At 38.2% G+C, this 22427-nt stretch overlaps 1 protein-coding gene across 8 annotated transcripts in view; it reads right to left on the reverse strand.

The window, feature by feature from the left end:
- The window catches only part of YAP1 (Yes1 associated transcriptional regulator), an 86109-nt gene that overhangs the window by 31453 nt on the left and 32229 nt on the right, over window positions 1-22427 (reverse strand). For all 8 annotated transcript variants that reach the window (XM_057399776.1, XM_057399775.1, XM_057399777.1 and 5 more), the window contains exon 3: window positions 7116-7231. In XM_057399776.1, coding sequence (XP_057255759.1) covers window positions 7116-7231 — 116 coding nt within the window. The remainder of the gene's footprint in view (window positions 1-7115; window positions 7232-22427) is intronic.

The raw sequence follows: 22427 nt of genomic DNA on the forward strand, positions 1-22427 counted from the left end.
GTACAAACCTAAGATGATATAGCAAAAGATCCGCTACAAATGTTAAAAATGTAAAAGAAATTAGAACAAGACTTGCCCCAGGAAGCCATCATATTTCAGCCTCAGATTCAGATATACACACAAAACAATGTGTATCTGATAAATGCCTGAATACCTACTGTATCCATGTTCAAATTACAATCTGTCATTTTGTCCTAAAGTCAAAGCTCCTACTGAAGATCTCATTGTCTAAAGCTGGTAGGGGAAGGCGGAGGATAGATTTGTTAGCTTAATCTCAAAAGCTGTTCTTGGAGAAATGTCAAAAAGAATAAAATAATCATTCATTGCATTCCAATAATATCCCAGGACAAGAACTTTATTGTGGTCTTTGAGGAACCCCTGAAAACTACATTTCTAATTTAAACTCTTATTTTGTCTCAGAAAACTATGCCTTTCTCTAGAAGCCTCACTACTCCACCACTAGTTCTTTCATGTGAGGAAAACCAGTGATCTAACCATTGGACATTTCCTTCCCATACTTAACACTCACAAGCTTTCAATGCTGTATACAATTAACAAGAGTACTTCAGCTTTGATCAGTAGCTAGTGAAAAGAACAGGCAAGAAAGGGTGACAACACTGCAAAACATTCATAAATCCTTACATATTCACAGTATATCAGGACTCTGATGCAGAACTGAAAGCTCAAGTGCAAAGAACCCTGTGTTTTGTTACCATACCCAAAGAGTTGCCACCTAACCAGTAAGATGCTGTTGTACAAAACTGGGGCGCAGGAGCACAGCAACATGCCCCACAGCACCCAAGCGTAGAAGCCAATGAAGAACCAAAAATGTTCCTTGACTGCTAAGTCAATATGCTAGCCATGAGGGCAGACACCTTGCTACCAGTCTTCTCAGAGGCCTTATAAGCCACACATCCCTCGGAGACGAAACTCAGCAAGAAATTCTCTTTTGAACTGCAAAGCAAAAACCCCAGCTGGCTCTAGGAAAAACAAAACTAGCCTTGGGGTGTCAGTCCTGCTGAACACTGAATAAAGTGTATACTGATCCAGCATGTTCCTTTGTAGTAAGAATAAAATGCCTTTGAAGCAGGATGCCAGGAACCGATCAGTCCACCTACCTGGTAGAACAATACTGTTTATGAGATTCAGTGATCTGATGAGTACTAGCTTACTAGAGACAAACCTGGGCAAGGTTCTCTTTCTAAATAAAATGCACAGCTGTGGTCAGGACAGGAAAGGTCTGTCTGCTCACCTGGCTGTCCTAGTAGCAAGTCTTCCTTGCTAAGTGCCATCAACAGCTGCAGACAGAACTTTTCTCTCTAGAAACTTTTGGCATTAATTGCAATGTTGCTTTCTTCCTTGGCCAGTAAACTACCTCATACTTCTCTTGTCATCTTTACATGTTGAAATGGTAGTTCAAAAATTGGTTAGTCCTGTTTTCTAGAATTCCTATTTGGTTTTGTGAGCAGTTGTGAAACCAGAAGACTGTCAAGTCTGATTTTGTAACTGACTGACTGACAAATGCTGTATTAGAGACAAGTAATGGAGGAAAAATGGGAAACCATGGTGGAGAGTAGCAGACACATTTACTCAGAGCATCTAGGAAAATGCCTGTGCAATTACATGCCCTTTCCCCCTCCTCAAAGGCTCAATAGGAACAAAATTCCCAGCATTAACTTATGTTTTTAAGTGTCTTAAGTTATATACGCTCTATGTTGCTGCCCTTCAGACCTTCTCACCACTATTACCACATCTACAGTAGCTCATGTTCTACAAAAACATCCATCCTGGGTCTAACCAACAGTCTGTTTATCCCAGGCATCCAGTCTGGGATAAAGGTCAGGTCTTGTTGCTGAATGCAGCTTGTTTAGTGACTGTCACACTGTATAAACTTTTAAGTAGAGCACTGAATACACATACAGACCCAAAAAGTGTAGTGGCTACCAACAGTTACTTGGACTCCCAGTACCTCAGGTGATTTCTTGTGCCAGATTCTGTCTACTTGCTAGGTGCCAAAGAATCTCAATGTTTTCCAGTCTCCCCTTGAGCCTTTGTAAATATTTATAACCAACAATATCCTGGTAGCCTGAACTCCTACTAGTTCTGTTTGGTGCCTTGTAGGTCAGTTGCACACAATCACAACCATAAGCTTACAAATCTATGTAGTTATTTGCACAGGGAGAGACAACTCTTCAAAGGAACTCTCAATTTACTATGGTACTTTTAAAGACAAGATTATTAAAAAATTATATTCCAGTTTCCAAATATAAGCTATCCTTACAGAACTACTGATAAGGCATACCTCTGTAACAAAATATATAATGGTGTAACTTTTTCATATGCCATAAAACACAGAACCTTAAACACAAAGCAGTGCTCACTGCTGGCAAAGAGAAAGCAACGGGAAGAGGAACAAAAGTAAAAATGTACTAGAGATTCCAGCTATGCTAGGATACAAAGTAAATCTTGCAAGTCCCCACAGTCTGTGATGTTTATGTGTAAAATAAATGTAAATAAAGCTATATTTTATCAAGAAGCTAATGCATATAAGGGCACCCTTATCAAGATACTAAATATTTATGGACAACCCAGGAACTGGAACAGTTACATTCAACAGCAGGAATCACCTGCACCTAATGCAAACACCGATTTCTAAGAACCTTCCTAATCTTTCTCTGTGAAAGTTGAAATTTCCCCCTTCTATCACTATCACTGTGATTATAAAACTTTTTAAGATAATATCAAATTCTACAAAATTTACCTGAAGACCTTCATTCTGTCAAATCAGTTAAACTTACAAAAAGACACTATCAAAAAGGGGCATTTTTTGCAGATGAAGGAAGAAATGAGCATTACTGTCACGCAGATACTTAGAAACTCCAGTTTCACAACAGATCATATGCAGTGTTGACTGTACATGAAGCAGGATTTGTAGTATGACTGGTTACATAGAGGAGAAACCAGCAACCGAAACAAGCAAGAGTCTTAGAGAAGAGCTAGCAATATGAAGTTACTGGCATGTTCCTCCCTACCAAGAAAAACCCTCAGGAGTTTTGAATGAGTGTTCATTTTCCCACCAACCTTTAATATGGCACTACGGTCTTACCCTAAGAGGCAATGGAATTACACTAGGTCTACAAACCTTTACCAGGATGCCAAATCCAGAACTGCAGTATAAGTGTGAAGACAAAAGAGGACAAAGACAGGTCATCTGCTCCAAAGCTCATTACCTAATGTCTACACACAAGCAGAAGAGACTGAAGTAAGCTGTGCTGTCAAGCATAATTCAGGAAGTATCTGAAGAATGGAAGTCTGTAAATACAATTACTATCCCATCTCTGTTATATCAACTCTAACTGTACAAGAAACATTATTTACTTTCAAATTTATAACTTCACCTCAGTAAGAAATGTATAGGAGAGGCTCCTTAGAAGGACAACAAACTGTTATTATTTCACTGTTTACTTTTTTTCTTTTCCAAATCAAGACAGAACATAGTTTCTCCTGTAATACCTTTAAGGAAAAAAATTGTTAGAAACACATACACAAAAAATCATTAACAGTCAAGACTAAATGTTATACATAAGTTGCATACTTAGAAGTAACAGGCTTCTTTTCTTTCCATTACTGATGTGAAGACACTATCACGTTTCACAGAAGATTAATCGACAAATGCCATCTGAAAGAGCATTGTTTGTTTCTCTGCGTACATAGTGCTTAAACCATTTTTGTTGATTATATGAAGTTCAGCAAGACTGAGAGCAAAAAAGAAAATTAAAGAAACAAAAAGAGCGGAAACCCTCCCCACCTCGCCACTTTTCATATATCAATGCCCTCCTGTAAAGGTTTTACCCTACCACTCATAAAACAGTTCATTCACAGAATCTTGATAGGATCAGATGAAGCTGTTTCAGATGCCTATTCATTTCCTTAAAGAAACATGACTTGCAGAAAGCTACTTGGATTCTCATACAGTCTTAAGCTGCCTCCAGAGGTGGGATTTCTTAAGAAAAACAACCTAAAAACCCCAACCTTATGCAAAATGACACCTTCCCTGTTTTTATTTTAAAAACTCTTTTGACTTGCCTTCACCTATATCACACCTTCCAGTTTTGCATTCTTCCCATTTTCCCTCACCTCCACTTATCCTAATTAACCGGAAAAGACAACAGGTTTATATTCAAGATGCAGACAGCAGCTGTCCAGGTTCAGTTCTCTCTCGCTCTTCAGTTTGTTTTCCGGTTCTTAATTCTAGTGAATGCCTAGAATTGTAATGCTGGCTAAATGGCTAAAGCTTCTAATGGCTTTCAAGACAGCTCCTAAAAATCTCTCAATTTCACCAGAGCAACTTAACTCACAAGCTCGTATGGCAGTCTGTATAAATATAAATAATAGTATAAATATACTAATGCTTGGGACAGTAACTGCTGATTAAGGGCTACAACTAATGAGTTTTTCACAGTCTCTTTCATGAAAGGCTCTCAAAGCACCAGGGCATGTTTCATTACCAGCAATATTTCATAGCGGGAAACTTCTGTCTTAAAGGTATCAGTTTTATTTCCCAGTTCTTGATGAATATCCAAGTTGGAACACTAAGTAATCTTGTATTTTTAACACCAGAACTCAGATTTAAGTTGCAGAGTGCTGAATTGGTTAACAGTTACTTGATTTTTCTGTTTCTCTCAAAGATTCTTTACTACCAAGGCCACCAAGGAAGCGTAAGTTACCATGAACAGCAAAAAGTAACAGAGCCAGATATAACAGACTTTAATAAAACAAATATACAGTCATAATTTAAAGTTAGTACACAAAGATTTGCCAAATCAGGTACCAGAAACAGAATCATATCCAATAAATGCAGGTTAATTATTATTTAATTCAAACCAGACATTGCATTTTTGTTAAATGCAAGTAAGTTAAGGGTAAGCAGGTGCATCTAAGGAGCCAGTTCCAAGCCATACTACCTCTGATTTAAGCCTTAAAAAAAGCAATGCCATGTAAACACACAACTCAATATAACCAGAAGTTCTGATTTCTTCATGCACTTTACAAATTCAGAGCACCAAGGTGGAAAAAAAAAACAACTTTACAAGATTTTCAGTTCATATTCAATATGGTATCATTTGTGAAATTTAAAATAAATTCAATGAACTTGTATGCAGATAACTGCTTTCTCAAGTCACAAGACAACCTACTTGAACATCTTAACACTTTTTTATTGCATGAGCAACAATATCTATGCAGAATCACTTGCTCATATGCTTACATCAGTCAATTTTATGTAAGTTACCGATTTTCTTTTAAAAAATAATTCTCTTGTATCAATTGCTAGATTGTCTTTTAGATTTTTACCCCTCACAACTAACTACTTTATTTTTTTGCTAAGGACCCTTTCATTTCCTGTTAAATACATAAAAAGAATCCTACTTCACTATCAACATTTTTTCCTGTTAATTCTTAGTAAAACAGAAGGTTCAAGGAGTTATCTTAAAACACAGAATTTATGTCAATATTCAAACGGCAAACATCTAGTTTTAGCACAAAAAAGATAAGCCAAAGGCAATACAGACCGAGAGAATTGTTCCTCTCTCCTATTTTCTGTTCTTCTGAACTATCCCTGCAAAAACATGTCATCTCTATTGCTGCAGGTTTCCTGGGCTATTTCCAGAAAACATAATCACATGTATTACACTTTCACACCAGAGCCTGAGACCTTAATTGCTCTGAATCATGACTTCCTGCACTTGAACAGGAATCTCATTTGTTTCAGGATAAGCCAACCTCCTGGCCTAGGCAGCACAAAGTTTGATTAGCTTCCTCGCTAACACTCAGTCATGAACAGTACAGTTTGGTCACGCCTCTTAATCTTTTGGGATTGTCTGCAGCATGTGAATTCCAGCATGACACAAAGCTGTCTGAACAGACAACAAAAAGCAGCACCAGAGAATAACCTTTGTGAAGCACAGGAACAGCAGACATACACAAAATACAATCAGACTGTGAGAAAGTAAATAAAACATGAACCTCAGCAACAGACAAAAGGTGCCAAAGCATAGAGAAGACTGAAGCAGCCAAACCAGCACAGCACCAAGTTTATCTGCTTGCTCAGGATCAGAGAGCTCTGAAAACATACAGCAGATTCTGTAGCAAGAACAAGCACACTTCTTTACTGCTGTCTAGTGAGCACAGAATCACAGAATAGTTAGGGTTGGAAAGGACCTTAAGATCATCAAGTTCCAACCCCCCTGCCATGGGCAGAGACACCTCACACTAAACTGTATCACCCAAGGCCTTGTCCAGCCTGGTCTTGAACACTGCCAGGGATGGAGCATTCACAACCTCCCTGGGCAACCTATTCCAGTGCCTCACCACTCTAACAGGAAAGAATTTCCTCCTTATATCCAACCTAAACTTCCCCTGTTTAAGTTTTAACCCGTTACCCCTTGTCCTATCACTACAGTGATGGCCTGCCCCAGCTACCTGAAAACCAATTCTATATTCCAGGAAAAGATACCAGGCTTCCTCAGTTACAGTATTTTGGATATTATAGGAAAAGAAGAGGACAACAACAAAAAAAAAAAAAAAAAAAAAAAAAAAAAAAAAAAAAGAAAAATCAAGATTTTCCAGGTGTCTGCTTTATTCATTTAGGGAAGATAGGGGGTGGGGGGGAGAGACTGCCTAACAAATGTAGGAAATGTAAATGAATGGGAGTATACCAAGTCTTGTAAGTGAGCAAGGGGAGGTAGAAGACACTGCAGAAGCACAGTAGCTTTAATATAAATTGGCACTAATTTAATGAAAATTCTGGACTTCATCAATTTAACAGCATTTCCAGTCAGAAGCAAGTAGACAAGAACTCTGCTTCTTTAAAATACCTGAATTATCCATTTGAAAAAAATACAAACCAAAGAACTGGAGGATTCTTTCTGCTGACATCATATATAAAATTCTCTTACCTCAAGTATCAGCCTCTTGCTTGATGCATCAGGCATTAATAAAGTTTAAAACCAGGATAATTAGAAGGACAGTTGAGAGATCTAGACTCCCCCTCAATTAAAATAGCTAGCGGTATTTTCATTTATATGATCTTTTTCATAAACACAAATCTGGCTTACCTGATGCTGAGTTCATGATGTTCTGCTGCACAGAAGGACTGGTGGGAGCTGTAACATTCATCTGGGAAAGCATGGCCTTCCTAGGATCCTGCCATGTTGTTGTCTGATCAATGTGACTACGACAAAACAAAACTAGAGTTATGACAGTCATGCATTCACAGCAATGTCCTGCTAGCACAGAAAGTTTAAGAACAAAAGGTTAAGCATGCCAACAACAGCCACATTCAAAACCAAGTAAGAACTGTTTGGATTCTTTCCAAGCATCACCCTGTATCAGATTCCTCAATCCCTTACTCTGGCCACCACCACTTCCGCAACAAACAGGTGTAGCAATCAGAGCTAGAGTGATGGTGAGATAAGGCTCAACATGAATATCATAATTTAGGTTGTTGTACCATAACTAGCTGTTTTAACCTTGAACCAACCATTCTTTCCCTTTTCTTATTGATTAGGTACTTGTCGTTCCTAACTGTGACTACAGAGTCTTTCAAACAAAGCCAATCACATCTGGCATCTCAAGCACAGTCCAGTAACTTGGCATGATGAGTTCATACTGAAGTGTCTAGGGAGTTGTAATGAACTGGCTAGTGAGTAAACATTACCCTCCCCAAACCTTCTATGCATAGACCACATCCTCAGATTATCTGCTGGACTCCTCCCCTCACCGTTGCCAACTGAACAATCTCTGCAGTAATTTAAGTAACCAGTCACACTACAGCAGTAGTATGAAAGTGATGTGCAGCTGCCTCTCAACTGCATGTGAAAAGACGAGGACAGCTGGACTGCCAAGTAACACAGCGAGCCCTTTGCACAACCCAATTACACAACTTTCGGAGCTAAGATTTATGTGTTTTGAGAAAACTGGAAACTACATTCAGCACTGTCATTCACAGAAGTATTCAATACAATGAAAATACAAAAGCATAGTGAGTGATTATGTCACCTTTTGAGTGTGTGATTAGCATGTTTTGCTAATGAATAAGTAATGCAGCCTATTCATAACAAGCATCAACACTATCTTGATGCCATTAAGCAACACTGCTCCCAGAAGTATACTGGAACAAAAATTAAAACTATTAATACACAATGAGCACTGACAAAAAAGTTTGTTATTGATTCATTTAGAACTGGTATCAATTAAAACTATTCTAATAGTACTGTTACCAATTAGAATCCAACACATCATTAACTTGGTACCATTCTTTCTTTATATTAATAACCCTTACAGCTACTTTTTTTTCTGGATTGCATGGAATGCCCATTTTCATTCACTTCAGCAAAAACACAACATTTAAATCTGAAATAAATTTGATTGGTGATCTGAGTTCAAAACTAGGTACTCCAGCTCATATCTCTGCTTTGTACCCATGTCTTGTGATTTGTATGGATCTTGGTGGATCAATGTGTATTTGTACTGAACTATCAATCAGGCTGTAAATTTTCCATCATTTTGTTTGGATTAAATAACAATTGTGCAGCAACTGTTCCAATTCACAGTTTCTCACATTTTAAAGCATATTCAAGTTTAGGAGCTGCTACTGCATTATTTTAGACATTCTAAAGGCATAAATAATTTAGATTTGTCACCTCACCACTAGCATCTCTGTGGACGTGACATCTGACCATGTCACCTTGCTTTCCACCAAAGAGAAAGGAACCTACACAAGGTGAACGTACTGAAGGTAAATCAGGCTTGTTTACTCCTTCAAGAAGAGAACCTAAATTAACTAGGTCAAATACAGTAACAAAAGAAGAGATGAATCTCAAACTTTGTTTATGTATTTGCATGACCACAATATCCAAAAGCTGCGGTTATAAATTAAGACCTCATCACATCTGGATGAACAAAACAGTATTATTTTCTTCCTGCCCTAAGCAACTAATTGCTATGCCTAGAAACTTACTAACAAAAACCTTGACTCCAATTAATAAAAGCGCTCCACTGAATTATTACATATTTTAACATGATCTTTGATATTCTAAAAGTTGGTACTTTCCACCAAAATACTAAATTTTGCAACTAACTCATCATTCTAAGCAAGTGAAAATGAATAGACACAAGATCAGAAGATAATTAAATGGAGCAGCTGTCACCAAAATAACTACTTACGTGGAATTATCTATCACATTCTAATCATTGAAGGGACTGTTGTAAGGTAGAAGGTATCACAGAGTGGCTTTAAGAAAAGTTTAAGACATGCATATTTTACCCTTCCTAAATACGCACACACAAACAACTCCAGGTCAGAATGTTATAGACCCACTGTAGGCAGGGTCACAAAACAAGCAGAAATGATACTTGTACAAAAATATAATAGCAAACAAAGTTCTAATTTGTCTGCATGTGGCAACTACTGACAGTTTTCCCGTGTGTACTGAAAACCCCCCATTACTACAGCGTTAATTAAACTGGTGTCACTGCCATGCTGGTTTCCACAATACAAATCATTTACTACAGATACTATTAATGCAAACTGCATCTTTGGTTGCACAGGTTTTCCAACATTCAGGTCCACTAAGAAACATGCCACATGCAGCAATTATTTCTTTTTTAGCCTAATTATTTATTAAAAAAAACCTATTTATTTATAAATTTGCATTTATTTATTATATTGGACTGGACTACACATAAACCTTCATACTGGGGAATATTTTTTTCACTTTTCCACAAGTTAATTTTACAAAGCAATGAAAGCTGGTAAAGAAAATACAGATGTAAAAACACTGCCCAGTAATGCTTCACAGACTCTGTTTAAATTATAGTACCACCATGTGCTACTCCTCCCCTCTATTTATGTTATACTTATGCAACTCAGTTCTGGGAACACTGGAAAATGGGAGAACACCACTGCAACCCTGATAACACATTCATTTATTTCCATTTAAATCCGACAAAAAGCCACGTAATGCTATGAGCTTATAAAATGTCTAAGGTGCATATTTTATAGCCTTTGTTTTTATATGCTACTTGAGCGCAGAGTACGAAACAAAAGGAAAAAGTTGTCTCACTGCATTACAGAACCATTTTTGCAGTTAACTGTAGGAACACACTGAAACAATATTCACCAGTTTTTCCAAACACAGCTGGATATGGGATAGATGGACTGTGGAAGAAGCAATTTTGAGAGCCAGGACAGTATTAATGATTCCTCAAGACTGTATAAGCATACCACACAAAGTACATTTAATGTTCCTATGGAGCTGTTAACATGGAGAGCCATTATAGGCAGTAGCACCTTCCGACTTTTCCCTAGCTGAGTATCTCTTGGGAAAAGTTGGCAAGTCCTTACTTGACCAACTGAACTTCAACCAGTAGTCTCAGAGAAAAGACAGATGAAAGTCTCAAAGTAAGCAAACTGATTACATTAAAATCATACTAATGATCGTTCAATAAGGCAAACTCTTTGTTCTCTCCCATTCAGCTCTCCACTCTGTCTACACATTTATTCCCCCCCCTTCCCTCAAAATGTTTCTCTTCAACCTCCACCTAACCACAGTCCTTACGCTTACCTCCATATCCTGAGTTTTTAATGCTATATACTAAGAAACCACATAAAATACATTGCAATAGATGAGTCCTTTTCCACAACTTCCAAGTCATGCTCATCAAATTAGGGGATACAAAGCAGGCAAACCTCCACTTACATGGATGAAATGTTCAAATAAATCCTAGTACTACAGGAAGGAATACAGGTCTTCATTTTGTTCGTATCTGCAGCATGTGCAGCACAGCAAGTTGCTATGAGCAGTGTGTATTTCTCAAAGTTACATTAAGTATGGAAACAGGACATTCGCCATAGGAATGATCTTTCCCTCTGTTTTGAACAGCAGTGCAGAAAAAGTCTAAACGGACAGAACAAGAACACTGACACAACAAACATATCTTTCCCTACATTAACGTCCTGTTTCAGCTGGGATAGAGTTAATTTTCTTCCCAGTAGCTGGAACAGTGCTGTGTTTTTGGATTTAGCCCGAGAATAATGCTGATAACACACTTATGTTTTAGTTGTTGCTAAGTAGCGCTTACCCTGATCAAGGACTTTCCAATTTCTCATGCTCTGCCAGTGAGAAGCAGTAGAGACAGGACACCTGACCCAAACTAGCCAAAAGGGTATTTCATACCACAGCACATCATGCCCAGTATATAAACTGGGGAGAGTTACCCAAAAGGGCGTGATTACTCTTTGGGTCAGGCTGGATTACCAGTCAGCGGGTGGTAAACAATTGTATTGTGCATCACTTGTGGTTACTGGATTTTATTTCTCCCTCTCTTTTTATTTACCTTTTTTGTTAATAATATTATATTTTACTTTTTAATTACTAAAGTGTTCTCTTAATTACCAACCAGTTTTTTTAAACTGTTTTTATCTCAGCCCATGGCTTTTACCTTTTTCCAGTTCTTCTCTGAATCTGTAGGGAAGATGAGTGAGTGGCTGCCTGGTGCTTAGCTGCTGGCTGGGTTTAAAGTACAACGTCCAAACAGATTCCCCTCCCTATCTGCTCTCCCAGTAGCCGTGTTACGTGACAATTGCCCCAGCCCTTACATTCAGTATCTTCTATTTTACATGACCTGAGCTGTACTGTGATCAAGTGCTACTATCAACCTCAAAATTTTTAAGAAGTATTAGCAAATTATATCAAATCAATGGAACCTATAAATCAGCCATTACACTTCATACTGCATTATCAAATTAAATGCTACATACTCATGAACTAGAGTCACAGCTCTGTACTGTGTGCACAGGAACAAAAATGGGTAAATATTCTCAGAATTAAAATCAACATTTCTGGGGCAACCAAGGAATGCAAGACATGTTACTTCATAAACAAATGCACAAATCCAATATCTGACACTATATTATAGCTCATTTATGTTTAGGTGAAGTGAATCCTTGTTAAATGAGACAAATGTTGAATATACTAAGGAAATCAACTTTGAATGTACCATAAACATAGATCTAGGGTAACAGGCCTTAGAAAAACAAAGTGAAAACACCCAAAACATGCTAAACACTTGTCAGCAAAATCATGTCAATTTTGGTATCAAGAGTGACTGCCCCAAGGCACACCATCACACACACACCAAAAAGCACTTTCAGAAGTGCTACGCGTTGTGAAGAGAAATGAGTGGCCTCTCCCCACCCATCCCCAAGTTTTACAGTGCTATACGAAGTATTTACACATTGATAAGAACAACTTTAAAGAAAAATGTTCTCATTTTATGCACACAAGGAGCATTTCTGCAGTTACTAAGAATCAGAATTTCTAACTGAAAGAAATCTTTATTGGCATTAAACGCTATCACATACCTGAAGATTTGTCAGATTATTTCTAACCTAATTTTAAAGAGTTCTTCTGGTGTTGTTGTTTTGTTTTTTTTTTGGGGGGGGGGGTTGTTTTGTTTGCTTGTTTGTTTTAGGTTTTCTTGAGGAGAGAGTTGGGTTGTTTGGGCTTTTTGGGGAAGGGATGTTCATTTTATGTGTGTGTGTTTCAGAAGGGTGGTGGGTGGTCTGGGTGGTTGGTTTTGGAGGTTAAGTCATGTCAGAATTGAGCTAACACACAAAGCACACTCAAAAAATTACTCAAATCCCTCAAGAAAGACTCAAGGACTAAAAGCCCTTCAGTTTTGATATTTCATACAACTTATTCCCTCTACAGCGTCCCTCTTGGTAGGCACACTTTCCAAGGTATGTTGAGGACTTAATTCATAACAGAATTCTCAGTCATCACAAGAACTTTCCTTACGCCCCTCCCTCTTTTCCATTTATTAGCATAAAGTCACCTTACATATGGTGCACGTCTGCTATGCTATTTTTAGTGAGAATTTAGGATCTTCTCAGAAAAGATATTATTAACATAAGCTGGTCAGAAATTGCCAGATTATTTTACTGACTTGTGCCATTAGGAAGAAAAGCAAAACACAGCCAACAGGTATTTTAATGTTAGGTACCAAATTAACATTCTATATGAAATTTCTGGAACACCAAAAAAAAAAAATGGTAAAAGAATAGAAACAAGGCAGAATAAATCACCCATTGCTTCTTTTTGCAATCTTAGTACATGATTCTTGATAAAAGGACATTCCAAAAAATAGCCACAAACATCCAGAAAGACAAGCTGTTCTTCAGTATAAAAGCATTACAATAAAAAAGCATCTCTCAGTAAAGTAATCCTTGTGTTTTATAAAGTAGACAAGTCTTATTTTATGCTTGTGAGAAAATGATTTCCGGTCTCTAGTGAAGCCGAGATGACTAACTTGTATTTTGGTTTTCTGATTTTTGGGACTGGTTAAGGAATTCACTGGAAAATCCTGTTTTATTAAAAGTAAAACGCAAACACTCACCACTGACCACATCATGACAGACCTACCAAAGCCAATGCTGACTTGGCATTGTGTACTTCTTATGTTGGGAATGGATAGAAAGGCCTCTGTGTAACACAAGCAAGTGCACAAATTAAGCTAAACCTAATTATTTTCCAAACTTCGTGTGAAATTTCAACTTTTCATTATATACCAAACATGAACTGTTCCACTGTCACCTATGATTCTGTTTTACCTTAAATAACCCAGCTAAAGATCCTATTATTTAATTTTTTTTCCTCTGTATTCCTAACCAGCTGGTTTCCTCAATTCACATAATGCATGACTTTCTGACAGGTTCTCCCTTTTTATTTCTTTCCATCTAAGAACTTTAAAGACTAGATGAATCATGACCGGATTAGTTTCTCCTCAAAAATGCCATTAAGGAATTATTTTAAAGCTACAACCATTACACTAGGATTTGATGTACAGACGAAAGTTACTTCTAACCCCTTTGTCAAATTGTACACGAATTTGTCCTGTGCATAGACAGTGCAGGCCACTTGCAGATATCTACTATACCAGGCAGAGAAAACAACCAGAATACCTACTTCTGCAGAGGCCTCAGCGTGAACTGCTCTGATTATCACTCTCAAAAAAGGGTAGCATGCAGAGATTACTGGGTTATGTTAGAATGTTACACACAATGGCATGGATTCAGCTTTGCCTAAGGGTCAGAGCCATGACATTGTGCACCCTTTTTTCTACTCTAGGGAATTTCAAGAATCGGGAAAGATTAAAACATGAAACTAAGTCTTCAGCTATGCAAGTAATTTTTAATTAGGCATTGCTAATGTAAGAGTGAAGTACATTTCTTTGCAAATGGTGTAACAAATCTAGTAGCATTAATACATTGTTTGAGATGATACAAATTCCAATTCCAAGCAGCAACAGTAAAGTAAAAATCCTGAGGGGAAAATGAGATAGCTCTGTTATCAATTATCTCTACCCCAATTCAGTCCTCTGTAAACATTCCCCTAAATCTCCACCAGCACTACATAAGGACACACTCTTTAAGTGGCTGAAGAGCCTTTAAGGACTTTCCAGCTGTCTTTGTAAATAACATCCAACAAATGCAAAAGCTATTGGTCACACAGCAATGAAAATCTCATATGCCAAAAGATATCCCACCCATTCCTTGTCCTCTCCATACTAACTTGCAATATTTCCTTATGCTTCAGGATTATTATCACCTAAGATATACATAAAAGCACACAGCAGTAAAATTCGTAATTTCTTAATCTGTGTGCAAACAAACCCTGAAATTTCTAACACTGTTTGTCTCTTGATGACAGAAATGTCTCCAGGCATGGCTTAACTGCCTCAAAGAAATAGAAACATAGATAAAAGTTCCTGAGTATTGCTGCAATACATAATATGGCTGTATTTTTGAATTTTCCATGGAATTTCTTCTGCTTGGCAGGTTTTTGTGTGTTAACTGAACAAAGCTGGTGTTGGACTACTCCATCTATGCAACCAATTATGTCCTCACCAAACCATACCAACAGGCTTATCATGACAGAGAGAATACTGATGATACGATGATAGACAGTTCTATCCTACTTTCAGGTTGCAAAAGCATACCTTAAAATCAACATACAATTGTTCAGTTTGCAATCATGTGTTGTGACATAGCTGTGATTCCATTGACTTTGAGAACCAAAACACATGAACATCCTGTCGATCAGGTGGGAAGAGAGCCTGACAGAGCTCCAGCCCCTTAATCAAAGTTTGAAACAGAACCATATATACTACCCTACATAACTGCAGTCTCAGGCAGCAGAAATTCATTCAACAAATTAGTGGTTTGAAACTCAACTAGAATAAAGCAGTAAGGGTAACTTAAATGCCTCAGAAGTGTCTGACAAAGTCTAATTGGTGCAGAAACAGATTTTTCATGTAGTCATTAAGAGTTAGGCAAGTTTTTCTACAAACCCCTCTGGAATTTATTCCTAAAGTGGTTGCTGCTTCCAAGATGCTAAAAACTACCAGAAATTCCCAAAAGCATGGCCCAGAAAGTCATGGATACTGATACACAAAATAGAGAGTTTTTAGAAATACACAAAATACAACAGCTAACATTAAGGTGTTCAAATGCAGTCTTCATTAGAGCACAATACACACACCAACTACTTAATACTAAACTTACTGATCTGCTTAGAAAAATCATGACAATCTGAAGTTGCACAACAGCATTGCCCTTCTTAGGAAAGCACTCACAGAAAGGTCCTCACTTCAAGAGTGTATTATTACAGACCAGTCAGTCTCACTTCTGTGCCTGGCAAAATCTTGGAGCAGATTCTCCTGGAAGGCATGCTAAGGCACATGAAAAACAACAAGCCAGCATGGCTTCACTAAGGGGAAATCCTGCCTGACCAATTGGGTGGCCTTCTATGATGGGGCTACAAAACTGATGGACAGGGGTAGAGCAGTTGATGTCATCTACCTGGACTTGTGCAAAGCCTTCGACACTGTCCCACACAACATCCTTGTCTCTAAATTGGAGAGACATCAATTTGATGGATGGACCACTCAGTGCATAAAGAACTGGCTGGATGGCCGCACACAAAGAGTTGTGGTCAATGGCTCAATGTCCGGCTGGAGACCAGTAACGAGTGGTGTCCCTCAGGGATTGGTGTTGGGACCGGTCTTGTTCAACATCTTTGTCGCTGACACAGTCAGTGGGATTGAGCACGCCTTCAGCAAGTTTGCTGATGACACCAAGCTGTGTGGTTTGGTTGATATGCTGGAGGGAAGGAATGCCATCCATAGGGACCTCGACATGCTTGTGAGGTGGGCTGATGCCAGCCTCATGAAGTTTAACCATGCCAAGTGCAAGGTCCTACACCTGGGTCGGAGCAATCCCAGGCACAGCTACAGGTTGGGCAGAGAAGAGATTCAGAGCAGCCCTGCGGAGAAGGACTTGGGGGTGTTGGTCAATGAGAAAATGAACATGAGCCGGCTGCAGTGTGTGCTTGCAGCCCAGAAAGCCAACCATATCCTGGACTGCATCAAAAGGAACGTGACCAGCAGGTCGAAGGAGGTGATCCTGCCCCTCTACTCTGCTCTTGTGAGACCTCACCTGGAGTACTGGGTGCAGTTCTGGTGTCCTCAACATAAAAAGGACATGGAACTGCTGGAACAAGTCCAGAGAAGGGCCACGAGGATGATCAGGGACTGGAGCACCTCCCATATGAAGACAGGCTGAGAAAGTTGGGGCTGTTCAGCCTGGAGAAGAGAAGGCTGCGTGGAGACCTCATAGCAGCCTTCCAGTATCTGAAGGGGGCCTATAGGGATGCTGGGGAGGGACTCTTCATTAGGGACTGTAGTGATAGGACAAGGGGTAACGGGTTAAAACTTAAACAGGGGAAGTTTATATTGGATATAAGGAGGAAGTTCTTTCCTGTTAGGGTGGTGAGGCACTGGAATAGATTGTCCAAGGAGGTTTTGAATGCTCCATCCCTGGCAGTGTTCAAGGCCAGGCTGGACGAAGCCTTGGGTGATATGATTTAGTGTGAGGTGTCCCTGCCCATGGCAGGGGGGTTGGAACTGGAGGATCTTAAGGTCCTTTCCAACCCTAACTATTCTATGATTCTATAATGCTAAAATGAATTCTGGGCAGCAGGAAGGCTAACCATCCACGTATGAGTAACAGAAGAGATGAAGATATGATATGATGTTCAAAGGTTTACCAAATAGGTCCACTTTTATTACAATGTACTCTTGAAACAACTGCCATTTGACAAAGAGAAAACAGAAGCAATAACACATTTATTTTTACATTTATTATTCCTTTTCCTCCTGTTCATCGTCCCACCCTGCACACAGGGACCTCATCTATAAAAACAGGGGTAGTATCACAATGCTAAGGCATATTTTAAATTGATTCTCAAAAATACAGGTGTGTCAGAGCATGTTTGTTTGCAGGGCTTTTCCCATTACTTTGAAAGCTGTAAGAAGCAGCAATATTACACAGGCTATAAGAAAAGTCCTTGCTCTTACAGTTCTTATTATAGTCCTTATACCAGTTCAATCCTTTCCCAGACTCTGTAAGGGATTAAATGCTGTGATCAAATTCTGCATCACCAGATTTATTTAATTTTAAAGTTGTCGTCTCATTTCCACAGTACAAAAATAAGCTGCATTTAAAGAAAACCTCCCCTTCTCTTCAGCCTGCCCCCCAAGTTAAGAAGTTTGTTTCCTGTGGCCAAGTCACTCAGCATACTCAGAATTCATCTCTCCTTCATTTTAAACAAAAGAGATAAAAGACATATCACCAAGGAGGGCAAATCTGAAGAACAACTGTCTTTGCTGCAATATCAAGTGAAATGACTGGATTCCCTCCTACAGCCCTGCTTAGCAAGCACAGAGGCCTCAGGATACAAAAATTTTGTCTTCTCTTACACTAAGACAAGATTAAACAAAAGCTGACTTTCACATTATTAAGGGAAGGGCAGATGATTTCAGTAGTGATGGGCCATAGAATCCTTTATCACTTTCTTGTCCTTTTATCTCTATGATTCTATCTCATTTCTCTCTCCCTAGTTAGCTCTTAAAAGGAAACAAAGCAAGCAAGAGGGAAATCAAATGCCTCTTTGAATGAACAGGAGCCAGGCAATTTTACACCCCTTTCTATATACCCTATTTCTGTTGCCTGAAGGTTTTCAAGTCAGAGAAACTTGCCTAAGCATGCTGCAATAAAAGCTGCTATAGCCAGCTGCCTTAGTATCTAAAGGGGGTTCCTAGCAATACTGTTGAACAACCCTAAGGCTAACCACCACCGAGGAAAACAAAATATTAAGATAAAAAGATTCTTTAGGTTGTTTCCTTATTGCTCTAAGTAGGAAGTCCCAGAGGGCAGTTCAAACTGGTTGCTTCAGTGTTCAGACAATGATCCCTCCTAGATGGCCTTGACAGGATGAGCTGACTCTAAGAAATAATTGGTTAGGACCTACTGGAAATGACTGCATAGCATTCTGCTACAATGAATAAGAGAATCTGGCTTTCTTGACATTAATTAATATTGACAACTATTTTTAATGTATGCTTCAGAACTGACACTTCACACCTTAAATTGATCAGCCGTTTAGATGTTCTCAGTTTCAGTCATACAAATAGCCTCATGGACCATTTTTCCCCTTATTTGAGACTACAGTTCAGCAAAAAACCCAAATCTCCTATTTTCCTTCTCTACTTACGTGGGGTTTATGTTTGTTGGGTTTTTTGTTTGTTTTTTTTTTCTTTGTTTCTTTTTCACTTCCACTTCCTTGGCAGTGTTTCTGGGGGTTTATTTCATGTCTCAGGGAGAGCTTTTTATTTTTCCAGTTCAGACAAACACTACCTGCTGCTGAGGCTGGGGGTAATTACTCTTGCCACTGAAGCCTTTGGGGATTGCCATGTAAAACAAAGAAGAAATCTTCCAACAGCAAGTTGCTGCCTGAGTCATGACTGGTGAGATACCTGCTCAGCCAACTCTAGGAAATCTTACATACTCTATTTTTTGCCAGCAAATTATCCTTTTTTCATCCCCCACACCTCAATTCCTGGAGACAGATTTCCCAAGCTGCAATACACCAGAAACAACAGATTTCTCAGTACCAGATATCACACACTGTCTAAAGGCTATGCTTTGCAAAGTTATTTTTATTTACCCATTTAACTTAAAGCAGCAAAGACAATACAGAGCAAAAGGATGAGAAGAAATTAAGCTATTTAGATTTTATCATTTAAAATGATAGCTGTAATAATATGTATAGTATACTTAAATATAATAGCAACTATATTTAGTTTTAAAAGTGAGCTAAAAATGTTCTCAACCTGAGGATTTTCAGTTCCAGGTTCTATATTTTCCTTCACCAGACACAAAGAGTTTAAAGAGCATCAGTTTAAAAAGTATTTCTGAAGTATATCCTTTAATAAGTAATGCAAAGTAAAACTGATTTTAACTCAAATTTCATTGCATGTTTCTAAAGTTATCAAATGGGAATTTCATTTCTGTTTTATTATTAAATATTTGGGAAAATAACAGAGAAAGTTTGAAATAATCATCAGCAAAACAAAATACCTTTTTTCTAGAAACAAAGACCCATGTATTCCTTAAAGGGGAATACATGGAATAATTTATTCCATTAAATAATGGAATAATTTGTTCCATTAAATCAACATAATAAATACCAATACCTCAGCTTTTATGTATTTCATTTGCAGTCATTTGATTTGCTTTCTGAGCTTCTTTTGGTAGAGAGGGAATTAAAAATAGTGGTTATAAAAAGTAATAAGCAAGGGACTGTATTTAAAAGCACATCACCTAAATTACTAACAGTACTTAAATACAGATTTCATTTAGAGATATGTAAGAGCTTAGGTTTTGCCAAAGTTTGCAACTATTACATTTTATCAATAAACAGTTCAACCCAACCCCCGCTTAGATGCAAAACAGATCACAAAACAAAAGTCACAGATCTCCAACTTTCACTAAACTTCAGCAGATTTGTATGAGCTGAAGTTCCCAATTAATTCCTAAATAATTTAAAATTAACACTTTAACTTAGTACAAGTTAATTATAAATTTAAAGTCCCTGGCATTCAACCACTGGGGGTTTGAGGGAGGATGTGCTGCTGAGTGGGAGAAGGGGAAAGAACTTATTTACTTATTTGCATACATTTTTAAAAGCCATGCTCATAACATTTATGTCGAGCATTTCAAATCAAGCTTACTAATAAGTGGTCTCTCTATTACAATAAAGATATGCTGACATCCTACCCACATAAAAGATCACAAAACAGGTCACACCAGAAGTTAGTTGTGTGTCTTTTTTAATGGCTAAGAGCATAATTATAATCAAGCTCTCCTCCCAGCACAGTCTCTCCCCACTTCCTAATCGTCCAGTTTAGAGACCTCCCCAACCCAAACTTTATGCTGGAATAGTACAGGGTTTATTTCCCTCTTAGGAAGTGAGGTCAGCTCTTAATACAAGAACTCCCTTATAGTGTTTGCTGACCATTAGTCAGCACTTCCCTATGACCTATCTCTTTTCCTCCACTCCCTTTCAGCTCCAAATGCTGCCATTATCAATTTCCAGCTTTTCCTTTTTTTGCCTGCAGAATTCACATACCATTTCAGAAATTCCTTTCATGGTGTAGAAGTTTTTTTTTCAATCAGTATTAAGTCACTTTGAACTCCTGGACAAACTGAGTTCTTTTAATCTCATCTTTCTATAGGTGTTTTATGGCTAAAAGTCTTCTTACCGCCTTTCTACAGGGCTACATTTGCCCACCAACCACGTAGCCCAAATTCCAACAGAATTGTACGTACGTGCAAGCCCTGAAGTTTGTTTAGGTTTTGTCTATTTCCTTGAGTTTGGCTCATTCAGTAGCTAGCACATAAAATTCTGAAGACAAAATGTATTTTTTTCATAACCTGTGTTTGGAAGATTCACTGCTACTGATCTCAGACATGCCGGTACGCACTATCACATATCAGTGATTTCAACAGCTGAATAACTGAGACACAACTTTTCTGAATTTTAAGAAGCATATTAAAGAATGCAGTCAAAGGAACACTATTCATCTCAATTATGCCTACTAATATAAACTCTGGGCCAAGCTACGTGAACTGAAATGAGCACACAGTTACAACACAGCTCACTGTTACTGAAAGCTTCAGAATACCCACTCTTGCCCTTTAAACTAAGTAAGCTAGATGGTAATCTTCAAATTAGAAGATAAAAACCAGTACCTGCAGGAAAAAAAAAAAAAGGATGTATATCTCTGGAGGTGAATGAAAACACCCAGTATCTTTTTAAATTAATATTCCTTCATGTCATCCATAATTAGCCTGTTAAAACCTAACACAGAGTTAATATAATCCTTTCGGTCCACCCTGCTGTAGTAATTTTCAACATTCTCATAAAATGTCCGATCTGTATTTAGTGATCTGAATCAACTGCTTCTAGTCACCACATACTAAAGCCTTTTTAAAACAGATGTTTTTTCACATCCATTTTGTATCCAGAATTACAAAAGGAAAAAAACAAACCACTCTGCTCTTCATCTCCCAGTTTCTTTGTTTTGAACTAAGAGTCTTGAATAAACCAACAAAGTAAATATTCACTTGGCTAATGCTTTCTGAGCTGTGGTTTAACACTTTATAGTTTCGGGTACTTAACCAGCAACTTCCTTCCAGAATTTATCACTCAAAGTCCAGTAGCAAACATGCACTGTTTAGTGTTATCTTTAGAATTTGTTTTATATCACGACACAGGTCATAATTTTAAACTTTATCTCAAAACCTTTGAAAAGTAAACTCTACATTAAAAAGAAATAAATCTATTTCTAGATACAGTAACTCTAGTTCTATTAACTGACATATTACACCTTCTACTCACTCTTCTCTGACATCTTGGTATCCTTTAAATAGATTTTCAGAAATCTGGTTCTTCAGGAAACTGTTACAAAATATTTCTGTTCAAATGAGACTTGAAAAGGACTGTTACGTATCAGACAGTATCATGTTCTTGCATTTTCATGTACATAAAGAAGGAAAAAATGCAACAGCATAAAAAGGGCGAAGATTATGCTGCAGAAGATGGACAAAATATTCAGAATGAAATCAAAAAAGCAGGCAAGGCCCTGGAGCTGAGTGGCTCCATTTCTTTGTGCTGTTTCTCCTGACCTCTGACTACTGATATTCTGAACTCCTCAGGATTACAACTGTACTTGACTAAACTGACTTTGATTGCAGTAGCCCTGTAATCTAGCAGCCTATCTGGTAACTCACCTACTCTACTACAGAGAGCAGCTGCTTGGAGAGCAAGCATCACGCATGCAGCCAAATATCACCTTCTGTGCTGGAGCGTGTACAGGGCTGGCTGGAAGCTATTCCTGACAACACTGCTTCCACATGAGAGGAGGAGGAGGGCCTGGAGGCACACTCCTCCTGCTCACTGAAC

Source organism: Pezoporus wallicus, unplaced genomic scaffold, assembly GCF_028554395.1.
Source record: "Pezoporus wallicus isolate ANWC-B61680 ecotype Strahan unplaced genomic scaffold, APGP_CSIRO_Pwel_v1 scaffold_6446, whole genome shotgun sequence".
NCBI lineage: Eukaryota > Metazoa > Chordata > Aves > Psittaciformes > Psittacidae > Pezoporus > Pezoporus wallicus.